The following is a 14,484-nucleotide window of genomic DNA, read 5'->3' as shown; positions in this document are numbered from 1 at the left end:
CGGTTCCAAGTCGGAGACCCTTCATCTAGCTGGAGAATCCCTTCAGACGACTCTGTTGAGACTTGTACTGGCTGGGCCGGTGCAGGAGAGCAGAGGCGAGCACAGAGGGAGGGGAGAAGGCCAGAGAAAAAGGAAACTCGGTGAAGCAGGAAAAAGAAAGATTTGAGAGAGATAGAGAGAGAACGCGCCCTCGAGCGAATGAGCAAAGGTAGCTTATCAAGAGTAGAGAGCGCGACACAGACAGGAAAGCGTTTGATTGATTGGGAGAAATTAAAAACAGAATAAACAGCGGAGAAAAGGTGGTCTGCCTGAATACCGTAAAGGGAGAAAGGCAGAGAAGAGGGTTAGGGGGAAGACCCGAGGCTCGGGGTGCGCCCTCGCCAGCTCCTTCTTCATGGCGGCCCCGACGGGAGTGGAGCATTTCGCAGAGGACCTGCGTTGCTCCATCTGCCTGGAGCTCTTCCGGGATCCCGTGATGTTGGAATGCGGGCACAACTTCTGCCAGGCCTGCATTGCCCGTTATTGGGCAGAGATACCCGCCGTCGGAGGCGCCGTCGCCGCACCCCACGTGCCCGGAGTGTCGGCGGGAGATCCCGGGGGGCAAATTCACGGCCAACCGAGCGCTGGGCCAGCTGGCGCGGAAGGCCCTGGAGTCCCTCTCGGCTCACGCCAGCGATGAGGACGCCAAAGCCGACGAGGAGATTCGGGAGGACCGACTCTTCTGCGCCGAGGACGGCTGCCTGGTGTGGGCGTTGCAGTCCGATCACTGGGGCCACCAGTGCCGCCCTCTGGAGGAGGCTGTGGAGCACTACAAGGTCAGTAGGGGGCGCCGCGTTACTTAGGACTTGGGCTGCCTACACGCCATCCGTTTGAGGCACATTCCTGGGAATTCCTGGGAATGTGTTTTACTAGATTCCTGGGCGTTGTAGTTCCCTCCTCACAGAGCTACACCCCCCCCCCAATTTTGGGTGGTGTTGGTGTTTGAATATAATACAGACAAGTCAGGAAACCAACAAAACAAACAAAAAGCAGCTAAATAAAGAACTAGATTTTTTTTTAAAAAATAACAATTTAACAGTTCAACAGTTCTGGGGAATATCATGGAACACACTCCAAAGGCAAAGAAAAGGAAATAAAAGGGATGATGTGATTAAAACACATCTATGAATATAAAACTAAAGCACATAAAAACAGAGACGATGTCATGAGATCCAAATTTCCATCCAGACTGTTGAAAATCAATGTTGTATATTATTAGAACTGATGTATGAAATAAAACTCCACCAAGCTGCATAGAAGGTTCGTGGTTGTGTTTTGCCTTGTATGACTCTTAAGCAGAGCTTGGAAAAGTTCCTTTTTTGAACTACAACTCCCATCAGCCTAATCCAGTGGCCATGCTGGCTGGGGCTGATGGGAGTTGTAGTTCAAAAAAGGAACTTTTCCAAGCTCTGCTCTTAAGTTGTGTGTGATCTTTTTGGATATAGCAATGCTGCTCGCAAAGCTGCAATTCCCAGGAGCCTCAACTAGAGTTCCCGGGATTTTTTGGGAGGGAGAAATGTGCTTCAAATGTATAGTGTGAATGCAGCCTCAGTTGCTAGTCAACAAGGCTAGGGGGGTGTTCAGTCAAAATACTAGATCATCTTTCCCTAACCTGGTGCCCTCCAGATGTTTTGAACTACAGCTCCTGTGAGCCCCAGCCAGCATTGCTGTTATAGCTGGAGATGATGGGAGTTGTAGTCCAATGCATTAGGAGGGCACCAGGTTGAGGAAGGCTGTATTAGATCTTGGGATGGCCCCCAATGGAACCAATTAGCAGTAGATTTGGGACAAATGAGTGGAGAGTACTAATGAGCACACAATTAATGTATGGAATTCACTGCTCCATTTATTTGCAAAAAACCCCACACCCTACTATACTGCTGATATTAAGGGGAAAAATCACGGCATTGAACAGCCAAATCAATGATTAACATTAATAAAACAAATACAAAATATTATTGCCACTCAGTAGGTCAGATTATTACATCAACCTACTAGATTAGTTCTCAGGGAAAACCTGGATGGACAGATGAGTTTTAAGCTGGTGCCTACATGCTAATACTGAGGTGCCTACCTGCTGTTCATTGGAAGTGCAGGTGCTACCACCCTAAAGGCCCTGGTCTTAGTGGACATAAGATGAACCTTGGGGGCAGACGGCACTTCTAGGAGAGCCCCTCCTGAGGATCGAAGTAACCAGTAAGGTGTTCCCAGAGACAATGTGATGTGAAGGCTGTGAGCTTAGATGTCTTTAGACAAATTCAAGGAAGATGGCTGCTAGGTATGATGATGATGAACTTCCAGGTTCAAAGACAGTATGCCACTGAGACCAGTTAACGGGGGGCTACAACAGGAGAGGCTACTGCCTTCAACTTCCTGGTGGGCTTTCGAGAAGCATCCGCATAGATGCTCGAGGAAACAGGATGTTGGACTAAATGGACTCTTGGCCTAGTCTAGAAGGGCTAATCTTAAGTGCTTATTGGGTTACTGTCTCTTCTGCCATCAGTGGTGCAGTCAGATAATTTTAGACTCTGGGGGCACTGTTGTTGTTATTTTCATTATTATATTTTTTACCTGCCCTTCACTGTAAGGTCCTAGGGTGGTTCCATCTAGAGCAGGGCTGAGGAAACTGTGGCCATCCAGATGCTTCTGGACCACAGCACTCCTTTGTCCCTGATCATTGGCCATCCTGGCTGGGGCTGATGGGAACTGGAGTCCAACAACATCTGGAGGGCCAAAGGTTCCCTAGTCCTGATCTGGAGAAAGATAATGAAATGGAAATGGACTGCCTTCAAGTCAATCCTGACTTATGGCTACCCTATGCTCAGGGTTTTCATGGTAAGCGGTATTCAGAGGGGGTTTACCATTGCCTCCCTCTGAGGCTAGTCCTCACCAGCTGGCTAGGGCCTGCTCAGCTTGCCACAGCTGCACAAGCCAGCCCTTTCTTTGTCCACAACTGCCAGCTGGGGGGCAACTGGGCTCCATATTGAATGTGAGAGGGAGACCTTCTCATGCAGAACTTCAAACGTACTTCTTGTAATGCAAAGTAGGGTTGCCTAATATGGGGCACCAGCAGTGATGACTGGTGCCCATTGGCACTGGTAGGGTGGAAGGCAGGGAGCCCAACAGTAGGTGGGCCAATGACAGAAAGAGCCAATGACAAGCAGAGCCAACTAATTTTAGTTTTAATCTCCTCCCTGCTGAGTTGTACAAGGGCAGTACTGAGATGAGGAAGAGGAAGCTGAAGGTCAAGGCCACCCCTGAGAGCAGACTGAGATTGGTGGGACAGTGCCCTGCTAGCCCGAATGGACCAGCCCTCACTGGATACCAGGAAGTGGTACCTAGTGTGGACCCTATCCATGTCTGGCGGGGGTGGAGCCCAGCACAAACATGGTGTCTACTCTAATTAGGGTTGCCAGGTTCAGGGCCTGAGACTGATCCTGTATGTTTAGGAGAAGAGACAGTCAGCCAAGTGCAGGTGTTCTTGCAATACTGTAATGAGAAAAATCACACGGTGGAATTCTCCTTTCCCCCTGCACAACTTTTAAAGACACAGAAGACCGCTTGGTTGCCAGACCCAGCCTCCAAGAGGTCTTTTGTATCTTTAAAAGTTGTGTAGGAGGAAGGAAGCATTCCACTTTGTGGTTTTCCCCATTACAGGGTTGCAGGAACACCTACACTTGGCTGACTTTCTCTTCTCCTAAAGATACAGGATCAGTCTCAGGCCTTGAACCTGGCAACCTTAATTCTAATGCCTGGTAAGGGGGACTGGAGTTGTCCCTTGCTTTTCTGGCAATTGCCCACATGGCCATTTATTGTTGGGGTTAATTGGCAACCTTAGATGAGCCCCAGTGGCAAATAAATCAACGTTACCATTTTGTGTTCATACTTTGTGATGACTGTGTGTTTTCTTCCAGAAGGTCTTAATAGCTGCTCAGACAACACTGGAATCCAGAGCCCAGGCAGCAAAATTGCTGCAAGAGCAGAGCGCCCAGAAGTTTCAAGAAATCTCAGTAAGCCCAAACCTCTTTCCTTTCCTTTCTCTATCATTCTGTCCACATCAGATATTTAAAGTGTTCTTATAGCCATGTTAACAGCCATGGCTTCCCCCCAAGAATCCTGGATGCTGTCGGTTGTTAAAGGGGCTGAGTGTTGTTAGGAGACCTCTCACAGAGCTCCAGTTCCCAGCACCCTTAACAAACTACAGGATTCTTTGGGAGAAGCCATGGCTGTTACAGTGCTTTAAATTTATGGGGTGGATGTGGGAGCCAAACTATATAAGCAGTAGGGTTGCCAGGTTCCTGGGCTGAGACTGATCCTGTATCTTTAGGAGAAGAGAAAGTCAGCCAAGTGCAGGTGTTCTTCCAACAATGTAATGGGAAAAACCACAAGGTGGAATTCTCCCTTCCCTCTGCACAACTTTTAAAGATACAGAAGACCTCTTGGAGGCCGGGCCTGGCAACGAAGAGGTCTTCTGTTTCTTTAAAAGTCACAGGGGAAAGGGACGATTCCACCTTGTGGTTTTTCCCATTACAGGGTTGCAGGAACACCTGCACTTGGCTGACTTTCTCTTCTCCTAAAGATACAGGATCAGTCTCAGGCCAGGAACCTGGCAACCCTAATAAGGAGACTTTTAAAAAATGCATGTTTAACCCTGCTTCTTCTTCTAAACTGAGTAAAAGCAACCCTGTATATCCTTCTAATTCGGGATCATAGTGGATGGCTGCTGTCTTGTCACCAAAAATAGCCTCTCACCTACCGGTATTTGCCTCTGAATGTACTGTTTACGGCACACTTGCGGCTTCAGACAGCATTTTTTTTTACTGGCTTTTGTGCCTCTCCATAGCCTGCCATTCCTTACTTACAATGTCTAATCAGAAGTAAGTCCTATTGAATTCATTGGGGCTTACTCCCAGGGAAGTGGGGTTAGGATTGCAGCCTTGTTTATTTAGAGTACTGATCTCCTGCTCTACAGCCTTGGGCAGCTCCCAAAGCAGCTTGCAAAAGACTCTCATGTTAAAAATGAAATTCAAGTCTGGTGGATGTTTGAATTTTAATTATACCCTATTGTCCTAATGTTGTGTATTTATATGCTGGTCTTTGACCGTAATAAATTTTATTGTTATTGTTAAGTCTAGTATCAAGCACAGAAATAACATGGTGCTCCTCTGGTGCCAGGATAACGCAGGGGGCATTTCCTGCCCTTATCCTTGGTCTTCTCTGGTGTTGCCCTTTGACCTCTGCCTACTAGGCAGCAAGACCCACTGGGGTCCTCTGAGGCCAGGGACCCACTCAGCCCATGATGGCGGCAGTTAATGTTGCTGGGCAACAGCTCCCACTGAGGACCTCTGAGGGATCCGGGCTGAGTGAGCTGGGTCTCATTCAGCCCATGATGATGTAGCGATGGCCGCCGACCTGGATGGCTTCAAAAGAGGTTTAGACACATTCACGGAGGGTGAGGCTACCAATGGGTCCTAGCCATGATGGCTACACTCTTTCTTCACTGTTGGAGGCAGTAGGCCTCTGGATACCAGTTGTCATAGGGTCGCCATAAGTCATAGTCAGCTTGAAGGCACATAACAACAACAAAGGATCGCATGTGGACAGAGTTGCTGTGGTGCTCAGGTTATGCTTGTGAGCTTCCTACAGGTAACTGGTTGACCACTGTGGGGACAGGATGCTGGAATGTGATGGGGTTTTGACCTGAAGCTGGACTAGATGGGCCACTGGCCTGATCCAGTGGGGCTGTTACATTGGAGGCAAACCATGTTATGCATGTGGCATGTTCCTCAGTTGGACAAATATAACCAGGAAGTCCTTGTTCTCCAGATCAGGGTTGCCAGATCAGGGCCGGGGTGCATTCACACATTCTTTTTGTGTCTCTGTTGTTGTCATTTCCTTCGAAGGCCCAACGACCCCGACTGGAGCAGCACCTTTCAACCCAGTTCATTGAGCTTCACCAGTGGCTCCAGGAGAAAGAGGCGGCAATGAGGAGGGAGATCCGGCGGGAGGAAGAACTCCTCCTTAGCGAACTAGAAAGGAACCAGCGCAGCGGGCAAGAGCAAACCCGCTTGGCTGAGGAGCAAGTGGCTAAGATCCAGGCTCGCCTTGAGGAGCAGCAGGACCCTGAAACCTTCCTTAAGGTCGGTGCATCTCTGAATGAATCTATGGGGCCTTCCAGTCCAGCTCTGGGCTGCATGCAGGATTGTCCCCAAATTTCTCCCAAGGCACTCCACATCCTGCATACATTATATAAATGAAATAAGTTTGTATCTGTTTGCTTATCATTACCCATCATAGGGGAACCTGTGGCCCACAGGCCAAACTTGGCCTGTGAGGCCATTTTGGGGAAACCACACCCACCCGCTCTACACCCAATAGTGTAGTGGCAAATGCAGAAGTGCAGGGTCCCTCCATGATAATCACAGCCACCCCCCCCCTTTTTTCCTGCTGGCTTGAGAGTCAGATCCTTGTTTACGCCTTCTCCCACAACAACAGACGTCCCTAGGAGCCAATCAGCATGAAAGGGGAGAATGTTAACTACTGAGAAGCGTCTTCTTTGATGGGCTTCAATTAGCAAGAAAGGACAATGAAGCAGGTTAGAAGACTCTTCTCAGTGGCTCACACACTCCCCTTTCTTGCTGATTGGCTCCTAGGATGCTGGAGACACCTGATGGGACCCTGCTCCCCAAAATGTAAGGGGTCTAAGACCCCCTGGGCCCTGGATGACTACAACCCTGTCGACACCTGAAGTTACACATGAAGTCAGGTGTGGGGTGGGTAAGGGCGGTGCTTCAAAGGAACAATTGGGAGCTTAAAGTGATGAGTGTGCTTTGCTCAAGGAAGGGGAAGCTGTTTCCATTCAGTGGAAATGGCTTCTCTCTCCCGGGGCTGCTCTCTGAAGCCGCCCTGCGCTGTGACTTTCAACCTAGGAGCAGTGAAAGGAGGCTTGGAAAGCATAGGGCTGGCAACACCCCTTGCCCCGTGGCTCCCAAGCTTGGGAACCCCACACGAGGGATTTTGACAGGTGGGTGGGACAACCCACCTGTCAATCATCTGACATGACAGGTGGGTTGCTCTACTCACCTGCCAAAGTTGGTTTGCGGGATGGGGTCTGACAGAGAATTGGTCCCCAGAACCAAAGAAGTTCCCCACTCTTGACTAAAGGGAAAGCCTATCAGTATGACCAACTGTAGGGGACCTGAAATGGGTATTGACTCCATAAAGGATTCAAATGAAGATGTGGAGAAGTGATGCAAAGTTTGGAAGAACTGCAACTAATTTTAGAGAGGAAGGGATTAAATGTCAGAATGACCTGTAACAATCCGAGCACTGGGTTGCTGAAAGTAACAGAAGCAATTTAAAAAGTATTAAATATGAGGAAGAGAGCCAAGTGTGGTGTAGCGGTTAAGGTATTGGACTTTGACCTGGGAGACCAGGGTTCAAATCCCCACACAGCCATGAAGCTCAATGGGCCTGTCGCTGCCTCTCAGTCTCAGAGGGAGGCAATGGTAAACCCCCTCTGAATACCGCTTACCATGAAAACCCTATTCACAGGGTCTCCATAAGTCGAGATCGACTTGAAGGCAGTCCAAATATGGGGAAATGAAACGCAGTGGTATTAAAACAAAATGCAAGGAAGCTCACAAGAGAATTCCCTTGCTCAGGAAGTCCTAGGCTACAGGAGGTCACCATCTAACCATGATTACCTCAGCTTATATGATCTAGCTGCAAAAAAACCCCCAAAACAAAATACCAGTTATCGTTTGGAGTGGGTCAGTTGGCGCCACCTGTGACAGGCAATTGCATTGCTTGCTTCCATTAAACTGTGGCTGGTGAGGGGAGGGGCTCAGGAGGGTGTGTAGCCTGGGGAGAGTTCCAAGGGCCCAGCAGAGAGACGTGGAGAGCTATATTTGGCCCTGGGGCCTAAGGTTCCCCACCCTGCAATAGACTTTGGCTGGGATATTACAACCAGTTTTACAAAAGCTTGGGACCCAAGAAGTTAAAGGAGTGCCTCTCCCAATATGGGCTGACCCATTTTTTGTGACTGACAGGGGAGGCCCTGCTCATGGTCTCGACAGGTGGGGGTGGTGATGGGAGGCAGGGCCTTCACTGTGGTGTTGCCCCACTTATGTAACTCTCTGCTCTAGGGAAATGTGACTGTCTGTCCCCCCTCACAGTCAACTTTTAAGTGACACTTGAAGATAGATTTATTTATTCATTTTCAAGCCTTTGGTATATAGATGGAGCAAGAAGTCCATCAGCTCAAGTACTGCTGCATTTACTGTGTCTGCTACTTCACGCTTTTTGAGTTTTGATATAGGTTTTAATCACTGTTTTAACAATGGTTTTACTATGATTGTTTTTTGTGATTGCTGTGTGTCACTTTGGGCTCTTACGGGAGGAAGAGATGGATAGAAAACCGATAATGAAGGTAACTAATTTTGGTTGCACAGTTTTACGGAGCTTCCATGGAAGCCAGGACAGGAAAGTATTCTGAACTGCCAGTCTTTCTCCTTAAATTTCTGTTTCCCCCCCCCTTTTGCAGGGCATCAAGGCCTTCACAGAGAAGTGAGTAGACCTTATAATTGAACCTCCTGTTTCTTTGCTCCCTTGACAAACACACATTTACTTTGCTTCATGTGGAGACGTAGCTGGAGTCGGGACCACCAACGACGTTAGAAGGTAGCCCAGGGTCTTTTGCATGAGATCCCGGATCTTCCTCCCCACCATCCACGTTTTAACAAATAAAAAACAAACATTGCTTATAGGGCTCTTCAAGCGTTTGGGGCCTAGGGACACATCTGGAAATCTTAAACTGTTGTGGGCAGCACAGAATACCCATTTCACAGAAAAACAAAAAATGGTGAAGGGCAGAATCTCCCCCAAAGCAGATGAAACAGCTATATTCCCCACCAAACAAAACCCAGACAAAAAAGCGAGCAATATTCCCCTGAAACAAGAGCTCCCTCTCCAACCGGTCAACCAAACAGTCCCCACAAAAGCATGCACACACAGAGCCGAAAACTACAATGAAAAAGAAATGGGAAGGACGAGGGGAGCTTGGTGTGCATGAATGGGGGTGTCCACAGGGAGCACATTGGGTTCCTCAGGTTTACAGGGTGGAACTGGAACCCCAGCTAGCCATCATCTTAATTTGCTCTGATGTTTTAGTTTTAATATGCACGTAAGCAGCAGTTCCTGCCAACAGATTTCGGGTGCGGCGGAGGGCCCAATTCACGTAGAGTGTAGTGGCCCAGAAAATATCGGTAATACTCCATAGCTCAGAGTCAGTCCTGACAGCAAGAGCCAGAGTTTGTGTTCACCCGCCCGATAAGTTTGCATCTATACATATAAATTAGCACATGCAAATTTTATACTAATTTGCGTCATGGGTCTGCACCAGAGTATTGTACGTACCTAGCAAAGTCTCTGGCTGGGACGACTTGTACCCTTTGGCTCTAGGGCCATTTCCTGTGCTTGAGAATCATTGGAGGGATTTAGGTCTGTGGAGACTTCCCAGCATTCACTTGGCCCTCCTTTTGTGACCAGGATCCACGAAAGAGTAGCAAATTGGGTGAAATGTTTTGAGATACTAGTCAAACTTAACTGGAGCAAATCAGGAATGGCACCACTGTGTCTAATTTGGCCCTAAATCCTGTTTTGTGCCTGGATATCATAAAAGCTGATGCCACGTTCCTATGAATTATGGGTGTCTATCTTGTCATCACCGTTGTGATCAGTATTCTGTTTTTGTAATTCTGCTCATCTTCCAGTCATGATTTTGACCCCCAGCCAGAGCTTGTGCCCTGCTAGATCCTGAATATAGCACTGATCAGTTAATCCACAGTAACTGCTACACCCTCCTTTAAATAATCCCATTGAGTTATACGACTGGACTCATTGCTCTGTTTAGAAAGGCTAGTAAATAAACAGAACAGCTAGGGGCAAAAGGAGCATTATAAACAGCAGCACTTTCAGATCTGGCCACTAGATGGAGATAAAGAACAGGTTATGGCATGTGTAAACATATGTGCTTTGTTGACCGTGAAGATTTTATGGCCTTTCTGTCCATGCAGATACTGCTACAGTGATGAAAAAGGATCCACACTGCCTGTAGTCTCCCGTGAGTTCAACCTGGGCCAGTTTAAGGGGCTTATTCAGTACATGGTGTGGAGAGAGATGCTGCCAGCTCTCAGACCTTGCAAGTATCAGAACTGTGAGAATTTACTGGCACAACAACTTAGTGTCAAATGTTCTGTGATACATTGGCTGAATATGCCAACTCTCCCACTTGGAGCAAGAGGCTGTCTGCTTGTTTGGCTGATTTCAGCTGTTTCATACAGAGAGCCAACATGGTGTAGTAACTAGAGCAGCCTTACCCAGCGTGGTACCTCCAGATGTTTTGGCCAACAGCTCCCATCAGCCCCAGCTAGAGTGGTCAATGGCCAGTGGTCAGGGAAGATGGGAGCTATAGTCTGACAGCATCTGGAGAACACCAGTTGGGTGAGAGTATTGGACTGGCCCAGGGATGCCCAGCTTCAAAATCTCAATTTGGCTGCAAAGCACTAGGTTCAGCCAGTTACTGGCCCTAAGGCTAACCAACCTCACAGGGTTATGAGGACAAAGCACACAGGGTTGTGCGCGTGGGAGCCACATAAGCTACCCTTAGTTCTTTGGATGAAGGGTAAGATTTTAAAAAAATGTCAGTCTTTTCTATAATTGGTTTCTTCTGTTACAATCCTGAACATTTGTTATTGACAAACTGAAGCTGTTGGAGATGAACTTGCTGGCTTAAAGCTTTGCACTTTGTAACACAGGTCAGGCCTTTTGCAAGGTAGTCAGCCATTTGCAAAGAGTTTGGTCAGTCAGCTGTCAGTTACCCTGAGCATTGTCACAAAGTGCATTAGGCAAATCTTCATGGGAAATGTCCTTTACTGAGAACTGTTCTACTGATCCAGCCAGCCCTTTTGAAAGTTCTTCCACCACAGTGCCTTGGCAGGAGACTTTTCCTGTGATCCCACACTACATACAGAGGCTTGTCTCAATGTATCTTTTGACCCATGCAGGAGGGGATCCAGCTCCATAGCTAATGTAGGTAACATGTCAGTAACTGCTATGCTGGTCTTCTCCCAATAGCTCCCTGCCGTATCACCTTGGACCCTGCCACTAACCACCCCAACCTTGTGCTCTCCAAGGACCTTGACAGTGTCCGTCTAGAAGACTGCCCTGAGGAGGAGGTCCCTGATGGGCCGGAGAGATTCAGCAAGTCTGTGTGTGTACTGGGTGCCCAGGGCTTTACCTCGGGACGCCATTACTGGGAAGTGGAGGTGGGTGATAAAACCAGCTGGGACATTGGCGTGGCCCAGGAGTCGGTCAACAGGAAGGAGGCCAAAGTGACCGTCAAGCCCAGCAATGGATTCTGGGCCATCTGGCTGCGGAATGGCAGTGAATACAAGGCCCTTGACTCTCCCTCCCAGCAGCTGCTCCCCAAGAGCAAGCCACAGAAAGTAGGGGTCTACCTGGATTATGAAGGGGGACAGGTCTCCTATGACGCTGACACCATGGCCCACATCTTCACCTTTTCAGATGTCTTCTCTGAGTGCCTCTACCCCATGTTTAGCCCTGGAGTCAACAAAGATGGACTCAATGGTGAACCCCTCCGCCTCATACCCCCACGGGCATAGCAAGGGCTGTACCTCAAAGTCCCACCAAGCCCTGCCTTGACTCTTTTCCCCTTGTAAACAGTCTAAGACTCCTACTTTGTGCTGAGTTGTTGAAGCAGAGTGGATCTGGATCTCCTGATGCCTGGATGGGAAACCATTGGAGCCCCATGCTAGGCTGCTCTGAGCTTTCCAACGAAAGAGTGGGGATAAATGTATAATAAGAGCTTGTGTGTAGTGTAGTGGCTAAGGTGTTGGACTATGACCCAGGAGACCAGGGTTCGAATCCCCACACCGCCATGAAGCTCACTGGGTGATGTTGGGCCAGTCACTGCCTCTCAGCCTCAGAGGAAGGCAATGGTAAAACCACCTCTGAATACTGCTTACCATGAAAACCCTATTCATATGGTCGCCATAAGTTGACTTGAAGGCAGTCCATTTCCATTTTCACAAATACTTGCAGAAACAACCTGCAGCATTCCTGAATTTTTTTGTACTCTGGGCAGTGGGTGGCTGGTGTCCATTGGGACTGGTAATGTGCAAGGCAGGGAGGCCAACAGTAGGTGGAGCCAAAGGCAATGATTGGCAGAGCCGGAGCCAATGACAGGCAGAGGCAACTAATTCTAGTTCTGTTTCCGCCTTCCTGCTGAGTTCTATGAGGGCAGCACTGAGACTAAGGAGGAGGAAGTGGACAGGCAGTACCACTTCCTGTGCTAGTTATGAGCAAGAAGGCAGGCAGGCGGGAGGTTGGACAGTGCCCCATTTGCCCTAATGGACGAGTCTCTGCTGACTCTGGGGTATGTATTTGGATTCCTGCATTGAGCAGGGGGTTGGACTTGATGGCCTTATAGGCCCCTTCCAACTCTACCATTCTATGATTCCATGTTATGTACTGATTTCCCCCTGAGATCAGGGCTGCCGGCAGTGGCTGCTATTTCCCTACAATGGCCAGTACCTTTTGCTGCAACCTCCCTCTAAATCACCCTTCCTCGACCTGGTACCCTCCAGATGTTTGGTACTACAGTTTCCATTGTCCCAAGCCGATATAGCTGTGGTGGCTGGAGCTGATGGGAGTTGTAGTCCAAAACATCTGGATGGCACCCAGTTGGAGAAGGCTACTTTCAATACAGATCGTTATATACTTATGCTGTTGCACTAAATTTGACTCAGAGTATTGATTTATAATATGTGATGAGCACTTCTTATAGATTTTTATTAAAATAAGTGACCAGGTTTTTAAAGATTGTGTTTAGAAGAACATACGTGTTGATTTGTAAGATACAGGGCAGTATCTAGTGCCATTCATGCTCTAAGTAGATCCATTGGAATGAATACACTTAAGTAAATTAAGTCTATTGATTTCAGTGGGTCTGACATGAATATGACTGATGTTGGATCTCTCTCTGACACACACACACTGCATCTCTTTTTTTAAATTTTATTTATTTGCAGAATCTAATATACCGAGAAATACAAAAAGAAACAAATAGGCAAGTTTTAAAACCGACGGTACATTTCCATTACATAACTGGAAAAAAAATTACAGGTATCTTAAAGTTCCCAATAGTATATATGGGTCTATGTTATCTTGTACCTTACTACACCAATACATTATAAAAACACTCAATTTTTCAGTTGTCTTTTTCCCTAATCCATTGTGTGTGTGTGTGTCTCCATGGTGTACTCTCTGCCAAAGGAAACAGCAGTTTTAGAGTAGGAGTGGCTAATCTGGGGCCTATCCAGATGTTGGACTACAGCTCCCATTATCTCTGACCACTGGCCATGCTGGCTGATGGGAGATGGAGTGCAGTAATCTGGAAATACATGGGTTACCACCCCTTCTCTCGAGGCTGCGAAGGTTCTTTTCTCTCCCTGTCAGCAAAAGGTATCCCCAGATAATAATTGCCAACAACACAGTTGTATTGAAAAGCATCTCGGGGAGGAAGAGGGCCAGATACCTGGAGGAGCTACACCCAAAGGGGCAAGTTACCTCTGGATGCTTCTGGGAAAGGGAGGGCGTCACTCTTCTGATGAGGCCTCAGGGGTGGGGGGGGTGAGGTAATGGTAGAAAAGCATCAATTTGCTCAACCTGGAAGCCTTTGTTCAGATGATAGGTTGGGCCATGCTTTCAGAGGTAAGTGTAGGAGGCCTCTGTTTCTAAGGGAGGTGTTATCTTAATTTTTATACCAGGTCACATTTTAAAAAAGCATTTTAGTTCAGTTGTTCCCTGATCTGATACATTTATGTTTGCTTTTGCGAGGAGTCCGTTTGGGTGTCGTTTGTTTGGATGCATGGTCGACACAAAAATGACTTATTCCACCCGGATTTCTGGAATAATTCTGATAAATTCTGACGTTCATTATAACACAGAGATAGTGTCCAACTGCTGCTGAGAGCTGTGTGATAGTGATTCACATGGAATTTTATAGGAAATGTAACACACAGTATAGAAAAAGATAGCAACAATGCCACATGGACGGTATTTGGGTGCAGCTTAGAAATCTTCCTGGAGAGTGGTTAGACCAGGCCCAGGGTATGGTCAGTGCCTGGATGGGAGACCACCTGAGAACCACATGTATGCCACCTTTGATGAAAGAAAGGTGGGATATAAATGTAAGAAAAGAAATAAAATAGTTTTTGCAATATGGTGACTTGCGGATGTTGTTGGACGGCAAATCCCGTTAGTCCCAGCCAGCAAGAATGGTGGTCAGGGATGAAGGAAGTTGAAATCCAACAACATCCAAACAGCAACAGGCTAGGCAAATTGCCTCCTTTAATAGAACTT

The 14,484-nt window shown here is 47.7% G+C and overlaps 1 protein-coding gene across 3 annotated transcripts; it reads left to right on the top strand.

Moving 5' to 3' along the window:
• Nucleotides 1-551: 551 nt before the first annotated feature.
• LOC133367276 (zinc-binding protein A33-like) lies at nucleotides 552-13,298 on the top strand. Of its 3 annotated transcripts, XM_061591331.1 has the most exons (6): nucleotides 552-815; nucleotides 3,957-4,049; nucleotides 5,943-6,179; nucleotides 8,585-8,607; nucleotides 10,116-10,162; nucleotides 11,176-13,298. In XM_061591331.1, exons 3-6 carry the CDS (start codon nucleotides 6,024-6,026, stop codon nucleotides 11,721-11,723), a joined length of 774 nt encoding a protein of 257 aa, XP_061447315.1. In that variant the 5' UTR covers nucleotides 552-815; nucleotides 3,957-4,049; nucleotides 5,943-6,023; the 3' UTR covers nucleotides 11,724-13,298. The 3 variants fall into 3 exon arrangements, with proteins under 3 accessions (XP_061447315.1, XP_061447313.1, XP_061447314.1); XM_061591330.1 differs by lacking the exons at nucleotides 552-815; nucleotides 3,957-4,049 and adding an exon at nucleotides 8,445-8,470 and having other exon boundaries at nucleotides 6,095-6,179; XM_061591329.1 differs by lacking the exons at nucleotides 552-815; nucleotides 3,957-4,049; nucleotides 10,116-10,162 and having other exon boundaries at nucleotides 6,088-8,607.
• The last annotated feature ends 1,186 nt before the right edge of the window (nucleotides 13,299-14,484 follow it).

The sequence above is a fragment of the Rhineura floridana genome, chromosome 11 (assembly GCF_030035675.1).
Source record: "Rhineura floridana isolate rRhiFlo1 chromosome 11, rRhiFlo1.hap2, whole genome shotgun sequence".
Taxonomy (NCBI): Eukaryota; Metazoa; Chordata; class Lepidosauria; order Squamata; family Rhineuridae; genus Rhineura; species Rhineura floridana.
The sequence above is the reverse complement of the archived record's forward strand: the minus strand, read 5'-3'. Positions and strand labels throughout refer to the sequence as shown.

What these genes read in the sequence shown, in the direction of transcription:
- LOC133367276 (XM_061591331.1), top strand. Translation starts at nt 6,024, where the DNA reads ATGAGGAGGGAGATCCGGCGGGAGGAAGAACTCCTCCTTAGCGAACTA. An exon ending in ACCCTGAAACCTTCCTTAAG is followed by an intron (nt 6,180 to 8,584) that starts GTCGGTGCATCT and finishes CCCCTTTTGCAG; the next exon opens with GGCATCAAGGCCTTCACAGA. An exon ending in CACACTGCCTGTAGTCTCCC is followed by an intron (nt 10,163 to 11,175) that starts GTGAGTTCAACC and finishes TTCTCCCAATAG; the next exon opens with CTCCCTGCCGTATCACCTTG.